General features: G+C 34.8%; 1 protein-coding gene across 3 annotated transcripts; it reads right to left on the reverse strand.

The window, feature by feature from the left end:
• Positions 1–1283: 1283 nt before the first annotated feature.
• On the reverse strand, positions 1284–12566 carry LOC142345602 (glutamine synthetase-like). Of its 3 annotated transcripts, XM_075397734.1 has the most exons (7): positions 8336–8452; positions 6736–6971; positions 6242–6434; positions 3880–4070; positions 3103–3348; positions 2293–2492; positions 1284–1783 (listed from the first exon to the last, which is right to left on the reverse strand). In XM_075397734.1, exons 3-7 carry the CDS (start codon positions 6417–6419, stop codon positions 1492–1494), a joined length of 1107 nt encoding a protein of 368 aa, XP_075253849.1. In that variant the 5' UTR covers positions 6420–6434; positions 6736–6971; positions 8336–8452; the 3' UTR covers positions 1284–1491. The 3 variants fall into 3 exon arrangements, with proteins under 3 accessions (XP_075253849.1, XP_075253852.1, XP_075253851.1); XM_075397737.1 differs by lacking the exons at positions 6736–6971; positions 8336–8452 and adding an exon at positions 12414–12566 and having other exon boundaries at positions 6242–6395; XM_075397736.1 differs by lacking the exons at positions 6736–6971; positions 8336–8452 and adding an exon at positions 8177–8270 and having other exon boundaries at positions 6242–6395.
• Positions 12567–24167: the final 11601 nt, after the last annotated feature.

Below are 24167 nucleotides of genomic sequence, written 5' to 3' on the forward strand. Positions count from 1 at the left end.
TATCAAAATCTTCACGCTATTAGAAAATTGGTAGTGCAGTAATGAAGAGATAGGAACGATTTAAGTTACTGCTCATTTATTTTTTGCAAATAGTTTTAAATTATCTAATTGAAAATAATTGATTTTATCAAAAAAAAATTAGCATTGTTTTTTGTTCTACTATAACTTAATTAGTTTTTTCTCTAAGTTATTAGAATGACGAGTTCTTGATGAGAAGTCACGTTCGTCAGGCAGCACAGAGTTATGTCGGTATATAAGCAAACAAGTTATCTAATAGATTGCTCATATCAACTCTAGCAACTGCAATGTTAAAACATGAAAGTGATTTATATTTGAGTGTTCATAAAAGGATAAATGTCACAACCATGGTTTTTGTTGATAATGTTTTGAAGTTTTTGTGGATAATTATAGATATTTGTGGATATTTTCAAAAACTCAAAAGACTCCACAAATGGGCAATTGATTGTGTTCAGTTGAATTTTTTTTTAGAAAAATGCAGGTTTGAAAATAAAATTTTTTTTGTTTGGAAATAATTCGGCGGCAACAAACAAGAGAAACCAAATTTAGAGCAACAAGGAGATAAAATGTTGTGTTTGAAAGACAGCAAAACCTAAAATACCAGTGGGGTCGTTTTCTTTCTTTCTGTAGCGTGCTTTAGTTTGTTAATTGTAACTTGTCTTGAAACGGTATGAAACGGTTGGTCGAAAAAACTTTTGGTGGTTCATGTAGTTCGCACTTTTTCAACAATTTTTAAAAATTTGTATTTTTAACTTTTGAGTCTTGTTTCGCAAAGATGCTATTTACATTTATGATACTGCTCAAAAATTTTGGTGGTTTAATATTAATATGTCTGGGAAGCGCCTGCAACCATAGACTGAGGAGTATTCAATCTTCTTTTGTTCAATTTCCACTCTAACGAAATTTGGAGCAATTATTGCGCTCTTGTGGGCCTGTTTTGCAAAATTTTTGTCTGAGCGTTTTCTGTTCGCCTAATTTTCCTCCCAGAAACCGCGTAAGGTTGAAAAGCTATTTGATCATTGAAATCGGGAAACGGTACTTAGAATATTTCGTTAAAATTATTGTTTATTAAATAGAATTATCAACACAAATTTTCAACAAAATGGTGAAACTTGTTGGTCTGGTCAACGATTGTTCGTCTTGAACTGTATTGTTGTTCTTTTCACTGTTAAGCTTTAATTCAGCTACTTCGGGTTTTTGAGCTCTAAATTTATCCTCATTTTCATGCATTTTTGACAATGAACATCAAAACAACCTCAAAAGAATTTGAGTTTCGACAAATAAATTCATGAAACACGTTTTCTACATTTATTGACACAAATTATCCAAAGTTATAAAGATACAGAGTAATGAGGATCAACGCTGTTTATTAATGTCAAAATTGTTTTCAGTTTTCTCATCTGTAGTTTGATTGCGTGCTGAAGTGCTTTATTGGCTAAAAGTTTGTTTGTTTACTCAGTTGTTTATTTTTGTTTACTTCTCGTCCAAAATTGTTGTTCTAACGATGATCTCAGTGACCATGTAGGGGTCGCAATTGGAAGCGGGTCTCCGGTCTTCAAGGTACCCTTTGCCTTCGGCGGAGCAATGTCTGGGTATCCGGATACTCGCTCCTCGGTTGGCGACTCCGCTGGAGAACTGGTCGATTCTGGCCGTCTCGTGAAGTCCGGTGAGTCGGCGTTTGTTGTCCTCGCCTCCGGAGGGGTCGTAGGCAGCGATGTGGACGTCGTGTCGTTTGCTAAGTTTCTCAATCGCAGCTTCGATTGCTCTGAAATTGGTTAACTTTCAATAAAATTTGTCATTTAATGTGCTATATAGACTAAGTAGACTAAAGTGGATGATTATTTAGCGAATTTTCAGAACCTACAGGACATCTCTTCCGATCAAGGCTATAATCTCATTGATTTTATCATGAAACCAAAATTTCATTGTTTCGTCTTCCCTTTTATAGAAAATGGTGGATATTTTGGATGCTTATATTTGAATCTCATCTTCAATCATTATATGCTTATATTTGAATCTTATATTTAGTGCTTATATTTAAATCTTATCTTATTTAAATGCTTATCTTCAAACCCCCCCCCCCCAACATCCCCTTCCCCCTTCAGCATATTTGTACATTTGTAACCACCATGCGTACATTCCGCTTTCACTCGCCTAAAACATGGTACCACAAAAATCACTAATTGGAACGGGTAGCAAACTGTGCTGGGGGGGGGGGGGGGGTTCTGTATTGTATACCCCCCCCCCCCCCATAAAATACATTTCAACACCTACTTGATGCCACCCTCTTGTCGCATGGGGAGGGTGCTGTAGTTGGTGTGGCAGCCTGCCCCATTCCAGTCCCCGGGTATGGGTTTGGGGTCCAGAGACACCACCACCCCCTGGTCCTCCGACACCTGTTGCAGGATGAACCTTGCCATCCAGAGGTGGTCTCCCATCTCGATTCCCTCACAGGGTCCCACTTGGAACTCCCACTAAATTACAGAAGAAAATTAATGGCTGCAAAAAAATGAATCCCTAAATTGACTCGGTGGGTCTTTCCCATTATAGCCCCCCCCCCCCACACACACACACACACCCGAAAATATAGCCCCCCATTATTGTATAAATACTATGACTGAGGGGGGCTATAGGTTATATGACCACTAAGCTGCGGGGGGGGGGGGAGGAGGGCGCTATCATGGGAAAGACCCAACCCTGCTTGTAAAGTGTTTCCTGGACAAAAGCATCATTGCAAAATATGCCAAAATGATGGATGAGGTAAAATTACGTAACCCAAGTGGCAAATGCCGTGAAAAATGGTAGTATTTTTTTTTTGGGGGGGGGGGGGTTACCGTTACTTACCTAACTTATTCTGCAGCGCTCGCTTTTCTTCGTTTCCAGTTTTAAGACCACATAGTTTCAGAAGCTCTGTTCAGAACTTCACGCTGAATTTTTTATCAAACTTTCGTGCGGTTTTTGAAGAAATTTAAATAAGTTTGTTCATGCAATTGAAAGTTTAACGTTTTTCAAAAAAAAATTAAATTATTCGACACTCCTTAAGCATTGAAATCTTTTCCGAGAATAAGAACAATTTGTTCATACCTGCGAAGGCATGACTTCAGCATTTGTTCCACAAATCTTCACCCCAGCATACAAACACGCGCTCAAATGTGTCTCAACTATGGGTCGTCCGTTGACCTTAGTGTACCCTACACCACAGTAGTAGGGTCCCTGGGGTCCAGGGAATCCGCCCTGTGGCCATCCGAATGGGAAGCCATTGTAGTCTACCAGGGTGTACTCCTGTTCCAGTCCGAACCAGGGCTTGTCCTCTTTCACTTGCTCCATAACCTGCAATGCACAAATTGTTCATATACAACCATGGGATCTGCTTTCGAGATCGGGAAGAACTAGGAATTATATTGCTTTGAAAATATTTCATATTTAAAATATTATTAATTTGTTCGTGATCAGTAAAAATCAATCATTACCTCATAATTTTTTCAAAAAATTTATCCTAAAACTCATTAAAACTTTTTTGACAGTTTGTTAAGATTTCTTCGGGTCTTTCCCCATTATAGTGCCCCCCTCCAGCTTAGTGCTCAGATAACCTTTAGCCCCCCCCCCCCCAAATCACGGTAAACATACCATAATGAGGGGCTATAATTTCGTGTGGGGCTATAATGGGAAAGACCCGTTTCTTCTTTACAAATCTTTTCGTTGAATTTTTTAGTAGATTATCATTGGTTCGTTTGTTTTTTTCAAAAAAAAGTTTCATGAATCGAATCTTGAGTACAACACCCACTCAGAAAACGGATTCTTTTATGCTCTACAATTTAGAAATGTTGAAATAATTTTAAAATTCCTACTCAGTTGACCGACCTTATTGCAAGAGTGCCTGTGGTTACACTTGTCGGGAGTCCAGTCATGAAGGTAGACCTCGCAAAGAACCAGGATGTTCGGATCCCTTCGGAATGGATCTCGGAAGACTGCGCATGGCTTCAACCAGCAATCGCTGTTACGCCCAGTTGACTGATCAGTGCTGCTACCGTCAAAGTTCCAGTCAGGGCAATCTGGAAAATTATATGAACTCATTTTAAAAAAATAAAAACGACTATTTCCTAAAAAATACCGGTGAAAAACGCGTTCAAAACCAATCGAAAACGACCATTTCCCGCATCATTTTTGACTGTTTTTGATCGGTGTGGTCAGTTGGGGTAATAATAAGTTGTTTTCCCGTTCTAGTTTTTCTTTAGTTATAAAAGTTCACATTTCAATCAACAACAAAATAATCAAAAACTGTACCAGTGAGAGCAATATTAGATCAAGAGGAACAAACTCCAAGCTATGCTTTCAGAAAAAAAACGAACTACAAAACTTCAAAATTCCTAAGCTTAAGAAACAAAACTTTGAAATGAGGAAAACAAAATATTTATTTCAGTGATTAAATGAAGCTGGACTTTTATTACGAATGATGGACGCGATTGTTTTTTCGAGTTGTTCCCCGGCTTCCATTAAGCGATTGATTTTGGTTGTCAAATTTTCTACTGCTGTTGTAGTTTCTTACCGCTATGGAAAAAGAAAAATTATGGCGACTCAAGTTGCATACAGCACAAAATTTTAGGAAATCCTCAAAAGTTGACAGGTTTAAGAAATTTTGACTAAATAAAAGCGACAACTTTCTTTAGTTGTTCAAATCTAAGTCAATTTAGCACGCTCGCAATAGAGAATTGTTCTAATTTTGATAACATAAACCAACTAACGTTGGACAAATGGCTCCCGAAGAAACAACAGGGTCAATTGAATTCAGAAATTTAGCCGGGAATTTTTCTTGGGAACGATAAATGCCAACCAAGAGGGGCTCGAATTACCACTCTCCACCGTAATAGACTGCTGCATTAACCCTTTCGCTATCGGAGACTTCCAATTGTTTTATCTTTTGTTTTAGTGACGGACTTCATTTCTGAGTGAGAACGCCTTTGGTCACGCGTGAAAAAGTCGCTCGAGAAATCAAATCAAAAGTATGCTTAAAGACAGTCAAGCAAAAATTGGATCTATTCTGTTTCTCTCCCCCCCCCCAGTGTTTTTTATGACCCCCAGTTACAAATTATATTTGTACTATGTAATAAAATAGCACGTGCGCCTGGGGGTCATAAAAAATTATGCTCACTAAGCTTGGGGGGGAACAGAATAGATCCTAAAAATTTTGAGTAAAAACGCACATTTACCAACATCGCTTAAAAGTTCTATCAAGTGCAATTAAACTTGTGCTCAATTAAAGATGTCATCGTTTAGAATGAAAAAAAAATTGGCATTCTTGACATTTTAGCTCTAAATGCACATACGGCCTCGAAATCATGGATCTATTCTGTTTTGGCCACCCAGCTTAGTGAGCACAAATTTTTTATGACCCCCAGGCGCACGTGCTATTTTCTTACATAGTAACGTGCTATTTAACAACATATAATTTGTAACTGGGCTCATAAAAAACACTGGGGGCCGAAACAGAATAGATCCAAAATCATTAACAGTAAATGTATAAGTTGGCGTTGCTATCTCGCTAAATGTCAGTTTTCAGAAATTACATACTCGATTTGCACATCACAGCATATCAACAAATACTCTTTCATACAGTCTTTTTTATACTTATAGGCAGTTATTAATCTAGAATTTAATCTGTATCTACATCACGCTTTTAATATTGCAATTAGATTATTAAAAAGGCGCATTTTTTGGGAGCATTCGAGAAAACTCTTCAGAAAACTACAGAAGCAAATTGACGTTTTGTACTGAAAAATGGGATAAACTGGTATAGCCCTAGGGCGTTAAGACCGTTTTGTTCAGTGTTTTTAATGCACTACTAGTCTCTGCGTATATGTTCCACCAAAAATACTGAGAATTTTTCCATGACTTGAAGTCTCATACCCCTCCCCCGCTTCCTGCTTTTGTTGAGCAAAATTTAATCCGTATTTGGATCTTTTCTGATTGCGCCTCCCCGTAAGTTATGCACCCAAAGTTATGCACCCATATGTCACGTGCGTTGGGGGGGGGGGGGCACTAAGCTGTAGGGTTGCACTAGGTTGGGGCGGAGCACAAACGGAAAATATCCCCCACATTTTGATAGAATCCGTTTTTCTCACAGACAATCAGCTATAATGCCGATTTTTAATGAAAATTGACATAAACACACAACAACCTATAAATTGAGCTAATCCTAAAACTTAGTTGCAAAATCAAATATTACCTTCTGGTTTTTTGGGTTTGTAGTCCAGGACTCGCGATTTGCACCTGAGGTTCTGCCCGGTTCCGTCTATCCAGACATAGGTTGCAATGACCTTGTCTTCGGACTGTTCTGTCTCCCGGTAACACTTGAAGGAATCTTGAATGGGAACTGTGCTCTGAACAGGTAATACTGCTGACATTTTGACCTCTAACTTCTTTTTAATTGCAATCAATTATAAACACGTGAAACAAAACTTGAACACCCTGGATTAACCGCAGTACTGGTTTTCAACTGTATACTGGTTGAGCAATAAATACCCTTAGTGGTTACTCCGGTGCCTTGATAAAGTGAAAAAAAATGTCAAAATTTGCCAAATTTTACAATATTTTTTGTTTATATTTAATGAAAAACGTATGATTTCTACATTGTGGCATTTATTATTTAAATAATTTAGACATATCAAGGTTTTCTTTGTAAATCTTGCTTGATTGAGCATCAAGTTTTGTTTCACAGACAACTTTAAAAAGGTTAACAATCAACGGAAATATAATAATGTTTCGGTAACTTTTGAAATGACAATTCGACGCCAAAATTTACTATCAAATTCTCAACTTGGTAAACAGTTTCCAGGAATTGATTGCTACAATTAGCAACGGTATGAAACGATTTCTAATTTGATCACGCGATGATAGGGTTTAGTTTTCCCAGTTTATTTCCTTTGCAAAGATGCAAAGCTTGAAAGTGATTCGGTCTAAATTGAAGGGCGGATAATTCGGATTTTTCTTCCAAGTTTAATTAAGTCACTGCATAAATTATAGGCACGTAATTCAACCTTATGCTCCCAAATTTTCCCTGTTTTTCAATCTTTTAGTTCTTGTATTATAGGTAAACTGCAGCGCAGGTTACATTTTAAGAAAGATAAAAAAAAGAATTCAGTTCAGCTAATCTCTCGCTTTGTCCAGTTGTAACAGTAATATAAATTGTCAACTATAGTAGTACACGTGAACAAAAAGTAATATATCACACAATCTATATGCCCCTCAAAATGCTAATTTCACTCGGGAAATGGGAAAAAAACAAGGCTGGAAATTGTATGTTCCTCTTTTTCGATTATATAGTTACGGCAATTCAATGAATAAAGTAAATAACTTCGTTGCTTTGTTGTGTTACGTCGTTTCTGCACTTAACAAACAATTTTCAGGTCAACAAAAGAAAATTTGTTCACGCTTGAGGCGATGAAAAATTGAAAAACCAGAAAAAATTACGTAACATCGTCTCGAAACAGCGTGAAAGCATTTGCGCGTGTATAACAATGCAATCGATATGAAAAAGATTTAGGTTCTTTTTTTGTTTCTTATCGAATTAAAACATGCAGCGTGAAAAATTATATCGCTCCTAAATTTATCAGAGGGAGGGGTGATTGAGTATAATCCATAAATTCTTAAATTTAGCCCAAAGATAAACAGCAAATAATCCCCCCCCCCCCCTCACCCCACTTTGTTATAAAGATTAAATATTGCTGGAAGATAAAATATGTTGCGTGTTGCGTGAACAAATCTTACCGAAATTCCCCACTATCTATGCAATAATTCAGAGATTATAAAAGCAAGCATTAAAACGCCCATTTTTTTGGTTAAATGAGCTGATTATAAACTTGAAAAATTACGTCTGAGCGAACCATAATTTAGCAAAAAGTACAAAAAAACAAAACATCTTAGAGTTGCCTTTGACTGAATGTTATTATCTATTTATTACCTATTAAAAAATCTAGAAAATCAAAATTACAAAAATAACTATACAAAAAATTTACAAAAATATGCAATTGCCCGCTGTAGTTTTGCCCAGGATAAATTTTTGTTAAAAGCTGGTCAATCATTACAATTTCAAATGAAAATAAAACTTAAATTTGGACAGCTCTTAAACTAAATTTTCCAAAAAAGTGCAAATTTAACTTACAGTATTCATTGTTTTGACGACAAAATACGTCCAAATAAATATCTCAAAAGCGAGCGTTTGAATATCACGACTACAATTCTGAAACTGATCTTAAGTCTCGAACAAACTTCAAAAAAGTGTCAAAATTTTGCAATCTTTTTAATCCGCCCTTCATTTTACCGTCAATTGAAAAGATTTTCGGCTTCTAAGTTTCAATCAGAGGATTTGAAATCTCAAGCGCAAAGAAAGCGGCTGAAAATGAAGCTTGATCGATGTTTAATGCGGGGCTTAATTGACGTTCTAAAGAAATTGAGCAAATTTAAACAATAGATTGGTTCTCCACATTTCAAACCCACCAGAAGAATGTGGCATTTAATCGGAGGTCAAAGTTAGTTTAATCCAAAAAGTAAATAATTGCACCCGGCTTAATTTGTTTATTATCAGCCAACCTACCTTCAGATATAAAAACGATTTCACGTGATAGTGTGAAATAAAATTTGGTAATTACAGTCTTTGCTAGTAAATATTAATACGATAAATTTAGATTGCAGGTATTATTTCGGACGATTTGCCGATGACGATAGATGGCAATTTGGTTAGAATCGAATTGGGTTTCTGGCACTGTAGGCGGTGCCTTTAACTATTTTATAATTTCTTAAGGCGCCTAATTAACATGCCCAAACTCGTAATTATATCCAAAATTTTCGCCCAAAAATGCCTGTCAGAATGGCCGGGCAAATGCGTGTTGTTTGCGTAGGCTTAAAAAAGACATCGTTTAAATAAGTTTAAAAACTGTCAAAGATTTTTCTCAAGTCGTTCTTTAGTGCTGTCAAAATAGGCATATAATAAATAGATATAATCAGGGGCTAAAAATGGGCTAAAATGGGCTAAAAATAGTATAAATAGAACGATTGGTTATATTGATTATTACTGATTAAAGTCACCTGAAATAATTTAGTAGGCATAACGTTCGTTCGTCAAAATCGTACTGAGCCTTAATTCAAATTTCAGTTTGTTCAATTGCTCATTTTGATCACTAGACCCATTAATTATCATTTTGATGCAATTTTGACAACATTTGCCGTCTAATGGTTTTCTTGCAGACTAAAATTTGTCTCCGATTAAATCCTTGGACGGTGCCGAAAGTATAATATTTGGTGTCTAAATTTGAAACTAATAAAGTTTGGCATCTCGTTTTGCTAAACTAGTGATATTTGACTTGAGAGCAAAGTTGCAGGAAATAGAGGTCATTGTTAAAGATCAGAGTACATTTTACTGAAATTAAGAAAAATGTGAACAAAAGTTCATAGAGGTTTTTAAAATGTCTTATTGATAAATGACCGAATCAAAAGTTTGGCTTCTCAAAGGCTGCCCTTGAGAAATTTGTCCATGATAAAAGTTTTTTGCTGAATTATATTAATATTCAACGAATCTATGTTCCATTATGTAAATTTGTCCATGATAAAAGTTTTTTGCGGAATTATATTAATATTCAACGAATCTATGTTCCATTATGTAAATGATATAACTATACTAATCGATACTGCCGCGAAAAGCTGAAAAATAATATAAATTCTCATTTCCATTTTTATAGCCAATCTTAGATTTTCTACGACTAGTTAATCTTTTCACAGTCAACCTAAAAAGCACATGTGAAAAAGAGAAACAAATCATTCCATTGACTATTTTAAAAAAGTTGCCCTTTTCAGAAATTTTCTTGGGGCAACAAAAACGGAGCCAGCAAAAGCTTACAATGGAGCAAAACGAACAACACCCGATATCCTGATCATCTGGGAATACACTACACTTTAATGTATTTCGAATTGGATTTAAAAAAGACTGATCGTTATTTAAGAAAGCTAAAACGTGCGGAAAATATTCCACTTTAAATTTTGTTTTTGTCAATACATGTAGCAAAAACAATTTTATTCTACAAGAAATTATTTATTGCACAAATTCGTATGAAGACGTCACAAACTTATTTCCATCGCAGTTTCGAGTTGTCAAGCTATTAATTGCCTAGCCAAAAGAAAAAAGCAACATTGATCCTTTCCTTCCCTTAAAATTTGTCTTCCAATGCTTTTTACATCAAATAAATGTACAAGAAAGATGAAAAACAATAAATAATTATTGTTTCAACTTCTGTTACATTGATTAAATTCTCAATTCTGAGCTAAACAATCAGTTTCAAATCCAATTGCAAAACATTCATGTTAAGCGAATGTAAGCCAAAAAGTACTGTCCTGGAAAGTCTTATGATGACTTTTACAATCAAAAACTATTTTCTAATCTCTTCAAATTGCGTCCAATTTTTTTAATGGTAAGATTAGATCCTTTATTTATTTCCCATCTCGGAATTTAAAAAACTCTGCTACTTCTCTTGATTTTGAACAAAATTAACTGCAGGCTCATACAACAAAACTTACGCTGATTTTTATTCAGTTCTAGAAAGTCGGTAAATTGTTACCTTACTGGCAGTTTTAAGAACATTTTTTGGATTCGCGGATACAATACTTTAACAGTACACCTTGTGAGTGGATTACTTCACAAAGTGGATGAAAAGAAAATTACAAAGCTATAACTGTTATATTTAATCATTTGACATTGTTATAAACAAAAATTCACTTTATAACTTTCAGTTTTATACAAAAAAAATGAAAATCAAACCTTGCAACATCGCTATTGTGATCAAAGAATCAAAAGTATGTCAATTTATCAGAATAAACACTATAAACCAATATGAACTATTTTTTGCTTGGAATTGGTAACCATTGACAAGCAAGAAGCAAGCAACAATTAATTTTACAATATTGGAAACAAGAAAACGAAAACAGACAATAAAATTTACAAAATAAATCGAAATGACAAAAGACAAAAATTTTGTAATAATTTTCATTTTTCCCAGTTCTATTTATTTTGCAGATTTTACTGTTTTTTTCTTGTTTCCAATTTTCTGAAATTAACTGCTACAATTGTGAGTAAATTCAATCTTGAACTTGTCAACACTTAGCTTAAAATCTCTTAAACCACCCAAACACGGAAAGTTTTAATAGAACTGAAGGAAAAAAATCAAATTTAGCCAGCAGCATCTGCCTAAAGTGGAGAACAATTTTTTTACAGTTCCGGATGATTTAATGTGCTGTAATTTTTTTCAAAATCTTATCATTTCATGAATCCAACGACGGATAAACCGACAAATAAATTGGGGAATCAACGTAAGCTACATGAAAAAACAATTGGAAAGGTCAAGATATCTTAATATTATGTGACAATTTACTAGCAGAATTGCCGATCACTCAAATGAGCGTTTTGAACTTAAGAGGTGATGTATTTCAGGAACTGCAATTCGTACAATTAATATTTTCCTGGGGGTAATGTTTTGGTGAGAAAAATTGCGGAAAAAAATCTGATCACATTTAAAGCAAGCAACCATTGTCTACAACAAAAACCATTTCGACATGGAATAAACTCTTGAAATACGGAAATTGAATTCTCAAACGAAATTTGAAAGAACGTTAAAACAATATCTGCTCCTGCAATTCAAACTTGTACCTTTCAAACGAAATCTTAGCTACTTCAAAAGTTATTTTTGTTTAGCGAAATTGATTTAAAATTTCGTGCTGAAGAAAAAGAATGGATATATTATATCTGACTAGTAAACTTCAACCGAATTGTTATTAAAGTAATTAGAAAATATCATCAGTGTGGCGAAGATTCATTTCTAGCTATGAAAATTCAATTCAAGACTAAAGTCGCTGAACTTGGTATAGTTACCAAGATGGGGAGGGGGCTCTACGTTACATGACCACTAAGGTTGGGGGCTATAAAGGAGAAAAACCCCAAAAATTCAGCACGATCTAAGCACGATTCTCTCATAAATTAGATATTGAAAATAAGCACATCACTCACTCAATTTCTGCACAAATTTCAATTAAAATAAAAGAAATTCATGATTTATTTTTGCAACTTAGTATCCCCACTTCTCACATCTGAAAACTTCAAAATTAAACACTTTCTGTATTATTCCATACAAAGCGATCAAAGTTCTGCGCAATAACTAGCAATAAGTCCAAAAATTTTGCAAAGATGGAACATTCTGCAAAACGTGCGAGCATTTTTTTTCAGCGGTAAGAACAATTTAGGAGGAAATTGTGTGCCGATCCTGGCACCAAAAGAGGGAGGGGGAGGGAGGGTGTTATTTGTAAAACAGTTGCAAATTTTTTTTATCTTATTTTTAAAATAAAACCGAAATATTTACCGTCATTATTGCCTTGATGTATTACTGCGTTAAACTAATTTTTATTGCAAAGATTTGATTCAATTATCTCAAAATTTCAACTGTCAGCTTGTCAAATTGTCAACCGATTTCTAACTATTTCAGTTTAAAATGAGGTGAAAATACGAGATTTGTCGACAACTTGGTTTAATTTATTTGAACAAGCAACTATTTGAACCTAAATTTGTTCACGTTTGGCGTTGCCGTGAACAAAGTCCTGCGTCACAAGTTGTTATTGATTTTGTAGTTTAATTTACTAGTTTATAATGTTACTTTGATGTTCAAATTCGTTCAGTTTAATACTATTAGTCATAGAGTAAAATTCGTGAAAGCAATGAATGACTCGTGATCTGAGGCGTTTATTTGATATTTCGACGTGAACTAGTGTCCAAATTCAAAACATTGACTAGCAAAGCTAACAGTGAAATCATTTCAAAGGATCGTAATAGCCGCCGACAACGCCCCTAAGCGTTTTTGTCAACTTGACATTGATGTTTTCAGTGACCCTACTTCAAAATTCTTGTGATTTTTGGGTGTTCCGCTTGAAATCCATGTTTTTAAATTCAACGAAGTTTTACTACTATTCAAGAACATTTTTTTACATCACGTTTCTTACTTAGTGAAATTTGCAAGATTTCTCAATTACTCAGCAATTGAGACAGTGGATTTAAGCTGACCTTTTTATGTCGCAGCAAAGTTGTCACATCGAAAACAAGCTGCGCATATTAAGAAAATAAAGAAAAAAGCGCAGAAAGAAATACACAAACGATTAGAACAGTCATATCTTTGACAAAAATGAGAGCCTGAATTACCCATTCGCAACGCTATTGATAAAAAAGCAAAACAAAATTTTCATCAGCAAGAATCTAAAACCTCAAGCTCAAAAAAACACGGAACCAGGTCATTCAAGCTATTTAACCGCTTGCCCAGAAGGAAATATTATAAATGACAAATTTTTTTTTTTAAAATGTTTTTGGAGAACTTAGAAAAATCTGATTCAATTAAAGCATTGCGCAAAAATTAAAAGCTAATTTTTAGCAACTTGGTGTTCTGTTTCCTCTTCTACGGAATATTAGAGCTGGATTACTCAAATATTTAGACTTAGTTAACTAACACAACGAAAAAAAAATAAAATTCTTGATAACAAATCAGATAACAAAAGAGAAAAAGTGTTCAAAAAATTTTTTAAACACATTTCGTAATGAAACAACCAAACAAACACTTACAAATACACACACTCTCTCTCTCTCTCTCTCTCTCTCTCTCTCTTACACACACACACACACACACACACACACACACACACACACACACACACACACACACACACACACATATATATATATATATATATATATATATATGTGTGTGTGTGTGTGTATATTCCTTGTTCAGTTATCACCATAATAGTAAGTCTCATTGGCATTGAAAGAAAAGGCCGTTGAAAATACAGAAACTTGCTTCCGAATAGCGTAATGCGTATCGTTTTTAACGGCTTCGAAACAACTTTCTCGCAAATTATAATTATATCATGTCACATATTTTTGATAGCGACAGGTCTGACATAAACAAATTGCAGACATAAACAAAATTTGCAGACATAATGAAAGTATTTAATGATTTTGGATGATAGCCAATGGTATTATTAAGATTGAATGAAATAAATTATTTTCGAAGAAACAAATTGATAGATTTTTTGAGCCCTGCCCATTTTGTTTTTTCATTGAAAACTTAATTCATAGTCTCATCAATTGCATATCCAATCCATTTTCCAAAAATCAAACGATAATCTTTTTATTGTTTTTATGTTACAGTTGATTATTTTAAGAATATGAACCTAAATGGTTTCCTATTTTTTACACTGGTCTTTACCTGTGGTTACTTTTTTGTCGACTGTTTGCATAGTCCTACTACATTGAGGGAATATTGATGTTCAAATGTTTCCAATTGAAATATTGCGTAATTTACAGTCGAAAGCTGATGGTTTCAAAGGCTTCAACAAAGTATTTTTTTAAATTAATATTAGATTTTAGTTGTAGAAAAAAGGAGTGCCGCCTGCATTGCTTTTTTGTAGTCATAAATCTTAGTTGGAACTAATGAGACGTACCTTTGGCTTCATAGGAAGTAACACGTTAATCTGTCTAGTTTAAATCATTTGGTTGTTAAAAATTTGGTTGTTGTGACTGTTAAAAATATTTGTTTTGCCATTTGAAATTTGCCATTTCTTTATCTTGTTTCTGTCAATTTGTAGCCTAAATGCATCAGACACAGGTTGCGTCCTTTCTAAATAAAAAAATCATAACCTTCCTAATATTTGTTTTTTGATTACTGGTTTTTTGCTCTGGTTTTTCGAGTTGTCATTAAAATTTTGCGGTTTCTGGATATTTGCCCATTTTTAAGTTTCGTTTTTCTTAATTTTTTGACCCGTTACAAAATTAATGATTGCTTCTAATGTCTCTGAAGACGAGAATGGGGATCTATCCCCCCTCCCCCCCCCTTAGTGACCTTATTTTTTTTACGCCCCCAGGATCACGCGCTATTTTCTTACATAGTAGCGTGCTATATAATAACATATAAATTGTAACTGGGGGCGTAAAAATACTGAGGGCCAAAACAGAATAGATCCGTGAATGGTTTAACTTGTATAATGTTTTAGTGAAAATTTATTGGTTTTTACAGATTCGACAGTGTTTTCCCCCAAAATTTACCTAAGTTATGTTATTTTTGAAATTAGTTTTTTTATTCCTGTGACATAATCTGGATTTTGATCAGCCTCAATGGCTTCCTTGGGCAAAAAAATGAACATATCAAATTTTTTCTGTTGTTGGCTAATGGTTTTATTAACTTTTTTTTCGAAAAGTTTAACGCATTTTCAATTTTTCCTTTTTGTTCTTTTGTCCACTTGTTACCTAGTCTCATTAATAAGCTGTCCAATATGTTTTTTGAGAAGTACAATTTTTTGGGATGCTTTTGACTCTTTTATCTGATGCTATATAGACTTTCGCCCGGTTTTATCTGCTGCCATTTTGGTTATTGTTATCAATTGTTTAAAAAAAACATTTTTGGTTGCAAATATTGTTTGTTTTTGTTATTTGATTTTGTTGTTTATCTTTTTTCTAGTGTCGTAAAGAGCAAGTCTTATCAGTTCTTCAAGGTGGCATTATTCGTTTCATTGTCTCACTAATGACCGGTCCCAATGGCTCCGATGAACAAGAGAAGTTTACTTAGATTAAAACTTCTGGATGTTTTGACTCTGCTCCTTTCTATTCTCGTTTTTGCTGGTGTGTTGCCGAATTACAGTACGGACAAGTCCCATGACCTTTGCTGTGAAGTATAAATTATTTTTCTCAGATTAGATTTTACGTTATGCTGTCTTGACTTTGTTAGTGATTTTTTTTTCAAAAAAAAAGACTGAGTTTGACCATCATTAATGTTTTTAATGTGTTGTTTTTCCACATTTGGTATACAATTAAGTTAAAAATGTGGATGAGCGGAGTTAAAACAATATGTGAGAAGGCACATTACCAGGCGTCCTTGTTGCGTAATAGATCAACTCACCCAAAAATCATCTATGAATAGATGAAATCAAAGCTCATCAAAAATCCAACTATTCAATTCGATAGATAAAATATAATTAGAACGAAGCAAAAAAAGTGACAATTTTCAATCGATTCTACGGGAAACTCAAAGAACTGATTGAAATAATGATAAATACGTTTGAGTGAAATGATTGGGGGGGGGGTGTTAAATACATAGGGGTGAAAAAGTTGGACATCGTTTAGGAGATAATTCAAATCATTATAATCCACACAAATTCATAACCATCTGAATCTATTCATTGGTAATCTAAATCCGAGCAATATCTCATGTCTTCAAGAAAATTTTGCCTATTATTATACTAAATTGAACGGAACAAGTCAACTGAAATCAACAAACAGAGTCAATTTTTGTAAAGGAAGAAAATAACGAACCGAAAAGTACTTCTCGAACATACTAATTGATTACAAAGAACAAAGTGACGCAATATATATTTGCTATGATTAATTTGGTGTTTCGATGATTTTCGTGAGCAAAAAAAAAACAAATCAAAATCTTGAATTAGCTAATCAATTCAGGAAGTCCTGATGCAAACTTTTCAGAGCTTTGAAAAACTACGCGCTCACTTTGAATTTGAAATAACAGATCTAAAACACTTGTCCAGAAGACTCCTTGAGCCCCCTAATTGTGCGGATTTTGCTCAATAGTTTGAATTGCGTCCCAAATAGTTGTTTTTGCAGTCTGAAGAAGAACGGAGGAGATATTCCGAAAATTGATAAAAGAATTGAAATATCAAAAACTCGTGTTGTCCGACTTAAAGTTAGCAAAATTATGAGGAGAAATCTAAAAGTGGGACGACGATTTCCTGTTATTTTAAACTGCTCTTCAACTCAGAAATCTGTTATGATTGAATACAGAATTGAATCAACTTCTTTCAAGCTTATTAAACTATTCATTTCTGAAAAAAAAGTACACAATGCCTAGTAAAAAATATTTTCCGATTCAAAAGCTTAAATTTCGATGAACTTTACGGATCAAAAAAATCGCGTTTTTACATATAACGTTGAAATACGCACTTGGTAACCTAATCCAAAAACAGCTCATCTTTTCAACTTTATTTTTTTTAAAAAAATCAATTTGATAACGTAAACGAAAGGATAAGCGCTATAGAAATTTTTTTTAAGATGTACTTTGGTAGGCCCAAATTTTTTTTAAATAATTTTCCTTTGTTTTCTAGCAGAGTTTCTCGGAAAAAAAAACAATTGATTGACTATAGAAACCTAACGGCAACTATCAACGCAAGTTTGCTGAACAAGTATTAATTCGCTGGGAGGCAAATAGTTTCGTAAAATTGTGATTATCACTCAATGAATGAACCACACGCACTTAGAACACTGTGTTTTTTTTCGAAACTGTGGTGAGGTGTCACTTAACATTAACTTCTTTTTTAAATTTAGGTTACTTTTAATCAAATAGTTTTAACAATGTTTGTTCGTAATTGATTGGCCGCGCAAAGCAAAATTAAATGAGCACATCCTAATTTCACAAAGTTTATATTCAATTAATTTCACAAAGTTTATATTCAATTTTTGAGGGCAATTTTACGGCTGCTTTAATAACCAAAATTCTATACTATAAAGCATTACGCCGTCTGGTTTGAGGACTTCAAGTTTTAAAAGTTGATTTCTAGTTTAATATCAAGCAATTCAAAATTCCGGATCCCATTTATTCGACTTTGAGTAATTGACTACACTTTTTACACTCTTTCGTGAAAATCCGGCTTTAAGTAAAATCCGATTTTGCTAAGTAATTTACGTAAAATTCTCAGGCTTTTAAAACCACTAAGTAAAAAGGACTGTATTTTCAGAATGTTAACCCGGGTTGAATTTTTCCGCCCAAAATGATGTAAGAGTGGGGCTGCAATGGAAGGATTTTTTAGGAAAATGCAGCTCAGAACTCTTACGTCTTTTTGGGCTGCATTGGGCTTCCAAGGGGGGTAAAATGGTGTAAGAGTGAGGGGGTAAAAGACAAATTAACCCCCACCCTTACATCTTTTTTGGTCTGCCAAGGGGGGTAAAACGATGTAAGAGTTCGGGGGTAATTTGTCTTTTACCCCCTCACTCTTACACCATTTTACCCCCTTGGCAGACAAAAAAAGTTGAACGAGTGGGGGGTTAATTTGTCTTTCACCCCCTCACTCTTACACCATTTTACCCCCCTTGGAAGCCCAATGCAGCCCAAAAAGATGTAAGAATTTTGAGCTGCATTTTCCTAAAAAATCCTCCCATTGCAGCCCCATTCTTACATCATTTTACCCTCCTTGGCAGCCCAACTCTTACACCATTTTACCCCCTCTGAACAAATTACCCCCTCACTCTTACACCATTTTACCCCTCTTGGCAGCCCAATTCTTACATCATTTTACCCCCTCTAGACAAATTGCCCCCTCACTCTTACACCATTTTAACCCTTGGCAGCCCGACTCTTGCATAATTTTACCCCCTCTGAACAAATTACCCCCTCACTCTTACACCATTTTACCCCCCCCCCCCCTTGGCAGCCCAACTCTTACATCATTTTACCCCTCTGAATTTCAATCAGGGGGAGAGGGGTAATTCCTGAAGTCCTCCCATTGCAGCCCATTGCAGCCCACTCTTACACCATTTTACCCCCCTTTGCAGCCCGACTCTTACATCATTTTACCCCCTCTGAACAAATTACCCCCTCACTCTTACACCATTTTACCCTCCTTGGCAGCCCAACTCTTACACCATTTTACCCCCCTTTGCAGCCCGACTCTTACATCATTTTACCCCCTCTGAACAAATTACCCCCTCACTCTTAAACCATTTTACCCCCCTTGGCAGCCCAACTCTTACATCATTTTACCCCTCTGAATTTGAATCAGGGGGGAGAGGGGTAATTCCTGAAAAGTCCTCCCATTGCAGCCCACTCTTACATGGCAATTTCATTCAGGGGGGTAATTCTTGAAAAGTCCTCCCATTGAAGCCCACTCTTACATGACAATTTCAGTCAGGGGGTAATTCCTCAAAAGTCCTCCCATTGCAGCCCAGCTCTTACATCATTTTACCCCCTCTGAACAAATTACCCCCACACTCTTACATCAATTTATCCCCCATAGACAAATTACCCCCCCACTCTTACATCAAAATGGGAGGATTTTAGGGAGGACATTCGACCCGGGAACAACCGTTTTTTGTGGTCGTTATCCAGCTAACTCTCTTGTGATTATGCTATAAACTTACTCATACATAACAAATATACAGCTACATAAATTGTTCGTGTACAATTTCGTATATAAATGCCATCTTTACAATTTTTAATTGCTGTTAGGTGTAGGTAAGTACATTTAGAGACATCGGACCAATTTAAGCAAACAATCTTCAGGGATAGTGAGGTGAAACAAATAAAGATAATGCCAAGTCAATAATTGTAAGCTCCCGAAATGGATCTTTTGAATGGCCATGAAATAAAAAGAAATAGAAAAATAAATCAGATACAACATATTCCATAAAACAGATTACAGCCTTAGAGGTTAAAAGTAAATAAAAAACCTGATCGAAATCCCTATAGAGGAGGTGTTAAGTTATCATATGATATAAGAATCAAATACAAATTTTCAGGCTAAGGTTAATGCAATCATTTTTCGTAGAGTTAGATTTTGCCTTACGACACTCACGGACAAAAAGGTTTACAAAGCCACAATTGTTGCAGGTGTTACCCTTTGCAATACATTTGTCTTTGTGGTTGATTGACCAAGGGAGACGGCAGTTTCGGCAGAGTTCATTTGTTGGTCGTGAGTAACAAATATCGATCGAATGCGATATTTCTTGATCTATTAAAGGCCTCTTTCATGATGTGCCGGAGTTTTAGGGTAATTGGGGTGTCAATTCAGAGATGCGAGTTTCAACTACTTACGAATCCTGTTCCTTCATTTCCAATGCTAAGGCATATTATTCCGACAATCTTTTGATCCACTTGATTCCAGGGTTTATTACAGCACATTGTTCCAATTTCCTATTGCCGTTGTCAACGGTTTTCCCAGTTCATCTTTAGCTGTGCCATTCGGGCTAATCACTTGCGTTCTGATTGTGCAGATGATCTTTGAATGGTGTCTCCATAAATCGGTTAATGTGGGAGTTGTGCTTGTTCTCTTGGAGGGCCAAGTAGTGTATCTGGAGTTATATTTTCCTTCAATAGGAGAGCTAGCTCTAAAACTTCACCCATTTTAGAAGAAGATCCAAACTTGGTTTCTCCCAAAAAAGGCTCGATGCCTTAAGGGGTCCGCTTGTGAGACGCTGGCTTCGCCATGTTGTACACAATCAGAACTCTGTACCTGACTTTGAGACTCAAGTTAGCGTTTGTTTTTGTAGACTGCTATATCGCTTGGCGCGTTCGCTTTAAAATTTTTAGTAAGAGTGATTCATTAGGCGAATTATCTAGCTTAGTCTTGATTGTTCAATTTTATGATGAAGACTGTTTGTACAATTAATGAATTAAAATTCAGCACCTATAAACGAGCAGCAAAAGCAAGAGAATGAATCTTTAGTAGATACTAAAAGTCATTAACAAAGGATTCCCAATGCAGGAAAAAAACAACAGACATGTAGGTGATCAATATAAGTTAACTTGGGGAACAAATGCACTAAATGAACTAAAATGAACTGAATTTTTTGATAACTGTCTTTTATGTAAATTAATTTAGTACAAGGTTGAATTAAGTACATCATATATGAATTCTACTGCATTAATTAAAATGATATTATTATGTACGAGAAGATCAAAAGCTTAATAATGGAAGTAACATTATGCTACAAATCATTATATCTGCATTGTTTTGCTACAAAACATTATATTACGTATAAATAAAGAAATATGGATGTTTTTGCGATTTTTGAAACAGCTAAATCTTTACCTTTGGCTTTTATGCGTTACTGAAACTTGGCTTAAAGACCGCTATAACACAGTGCATCTCAATTGATGGATATCAGAAGATATTAATCTTCAATAGGGAACACTAAAAAAGAAGTATTGGCATTGCTGTGAGGAAAGACCCTTCAAAACTAGTGCAAAAAATCAGCAGCAAAAATTGTCATTTGTCAACCATTAAAATTTAAGAAAAAATGAGAAACCTTGAAATTTGGACTCTAACTGTTGTCTACCAAAAACGAAACACAATAACAGCCATTTCTTCCTCCAACAATCCAAAGCTATCTGGATAACAGACTCAGAATTTGAACCCAATTCTAGGCATGTTGTTTCTAGGCAACCCGATTCTAGGAAACAACAATAAAAGGTTTTAAAAGACATTTTTAGTTTATAAAGATTATCAAATATGTCATTCGGTGGTCATACTAGCGAGAAAGTCATATCAAAGACCAGGACAGAGATCGTTTAGAGCTCCTCAAATGTAGGACTTCCAATGATCAATACTTCAATAACTGACCATTGTTTTATCCAAAACAATCTGAAGTTTTTTTACTCAAAATTGGTAAACTCGACAGACGTTTTATAAAGAAATTCGCGGCACATGAAAACCATCTACTTTTGGAAAAATTGATTTTCAAACCCCAAAATAATCTGAAATCTTTTAGCAAGCATACAAAACCTCTGTATTTTGATTTGGCTTTTGAAAGGGTAATCAAAATATCATCAGAGAATAACAAAACTATGTACAGCCGATAAAAAACTAAGAGCTGCATACACTAAAAATATTGGACAGAAAACACAATTGAAGATTAGCATTAAATAAGCAGTTTCATCAAAACTAATTACGAAACCCAAATAGCGAGAACAAAAAAGTTAAATAAAATCGGGAACTAAAGAAAAATATTTTTAAAAAGAGAACGAAAAACAGGAGTTCCACTTATAGTATTTTAACACCGAATGCTAGAAACAACCTAAAAACTTCTTCAACATTGGAAATTTGAAAGATACGCAGGATATTGTCTCTTCAAGAGACAAAACTTTTGAATGGGTTTTTTTACAACCATTGGCAACACACTGGCTGACAAAAAAATCCGTTGAGAGAAATCTTAAATTGAACGAAATTTGAACAGCTCGTTTTTGAAGCCAACTAACGAAAAACAGATTACACTGAAAATTGACTCGTTGTAAAACAATTACAGCACTGACAATGATGGACTTATTAATTTCATTTTTAAGGAAAAAGTATGCGACACTTGCAATTCTAGTTAACAAATATTTTGGAGAAAAAACTTTCCTCGAGTACTTGAAGAAAGCTTTCCTCCTGCCAATTCATAAGGAAGGAAGTTTCGATGAAGTGGAAAACTACGGACTCATTACTCTATTACCAGCAACGGCTTAAGTTCAATAAATATTAATCCACAAATGTATTGCATGTCTTCTTGAAAAATATGGCATACTCGATGATAGACAATCTGGTTTACAACAAAAAGGGGACTATTGAAGCACTCGTAACGTTTTTGGAGAGTTTTTTAGAGAGAGTTGGGAAAGCAATACCAAAGAGACAACAGCTGCCTTTATAGACCTAAAGAAAGCATTGGATACCGTCCAACACAGCACTTTACTAGCAAAAATTAAATTTGTTGGAATGCGAAGTCACAAGCAAGAGTTTTTATAATCTTATTTGACTGACAGGCAGCCATGCCTAAAGTCTGGCGTTTTAGGATTCAGCATTCTAAAAGTTGATCATGGTGTCTACAATGGTCAGTTCGAGGCCCACTTCTTTTTCTGATTTACATAAACTATATTACAAACTACTGTGTTCACATCACGGCAAGTGAAAGCAGGTTAAATTTCTGATTACCTGAATACGTCCCTTGACACAAGCGGAAAAAACTTTTGACAATAAACTGACATTCAGCTGCAAAAAAAACACAATTCCTATACCTGAAGGCTAGTGGGCAAACTTTAAAGATTAACTGATTAATTAACCGAATTTAATAACAAAAGAAAAATGTAAAATACCATGGAGTTAAGATGAATGAAAAGTTTAATAATAAAATTAATAATAATAATTTCCTATACGTGAAACTGTTATAAATTCTTCTGACTGTTATACAGATTCAAAGCTATAATAACAACTTCCCACTTAGTTACAACATATGGAACTTTCGTCCAGCCTATTTTAAACTACGAAGTGGTAGTATATGGTACACGCAGCAAAAAAAACATTAAAACCTCTTGCGTCAAATAAAAGCAGATAAGCAGGTTAATCGCCGGAAAAAAAGGAATCAAAGTCTACCTCAGTCTTAAGAGAAGAACAAAAGATCTACTCTGTAAAAACATTACATATTTTGGAGCCATTGAAGAAACTAATTGAAAGGCTAAGAGAAAAACTGAAATCAGTTTTCCTGATGGCGTTATAACGGAAAGAAAATTGAAACTACCCAGTCAAAAAAGCAAAATCGAAACGACTAAAAGCATCCAACAGGGTGAGTGGTTTAATCCCTAAGCCCAAAAGGAATTGTTTTTAGATTTTGAAAACTACTAAGCTTCATACTAAAATTCGAACCTGATTTTATTTTAAAAAGTGCGAAAATATAAGCAAAACGACAAAAATGTTTCCAGAATAATTTTAGAAATATTTATTTTTGTCATTAACGAAGATTTCTCCGCTCCCTTTTATTAATCTATCGCTCATAAACCTTAGTGCTGCTACTTGGCATCATTCGACTAGGACCGTAAGAACCTTTTGATGACCTAGCAAGTGGGTCGTGTTTTGCTGTAGCTTGGTTATTTAAGGTAATGCTCATAGCCTAATTGAAAACAATTTATTGTTCTTATTATAAAATAACTCTGGACACAATTGGAAAATGCTGTCATTAGATCCAGGTATATCATCCTCAATTGATACTCTGGCAGACAGTTGGTCTGCACTGGGCGTTTGCAATTGCAATGAACACGGAAATGGGCCTACGAAATCATAGACGGATGGTTTCTGCAACTCAAACACAGACAGCTGCTAAGAATGGCAGTGCTATTAACCAGCACAATAAGTCTCGAAACTAGAACTTCATGAAAATAATGAACTGCTCTGTTTCAAAAACTAATAGAAAATTTTTATCAAAAATTAGGGCTTCAAAATCATAACGCCAAAAACCAAAACATCAGCATCATGAAGAAATGCGAACTTTGAATAAAGTCAGTATTTTTTCTGCCAATAATTCAACACACGATGAAACAAGTGTCTAA

Source organism: Convolutriloba macropyga, chromosome 9 (genome assembly GCF_964194025.1).
Source record: "Convolutriloba macropyga chromosome 9, txConMacr16.3, whole genome shotgun sequence".
Classification (NCBI taxonomy): Eukaryota; Metazoa; Xenacoelomorpha; order Acoela; family Convolutidae; genus Convolutriloba; species Convolutriloba macropyga.

Bases quoted from the DNA above. Each gene is read 5' to 3' on its own strand.
- LOC142345602 (XM_075397734.1), bottom strand. From the start codon at position 6,419: ATGTCAGCAGTATTACCTGTTCAGAGCACAGTTCCCATTCAAGATTCC. The intron at 3,349-3,879 runs GTCGGTCAACTG...TGTGCATTGCAG, and splicing joins ACAGGCACTCTTGCAATAAG to GTTATGGAGCAAGTGAAAGA. The intron at 1,784-2,292 runs GTAGGTGTTGAA...AACCAATTTCAG, and splicing joins CGACAAGAGGGTGGCATCAA to AGCAATCGAAGCTGCGATTG.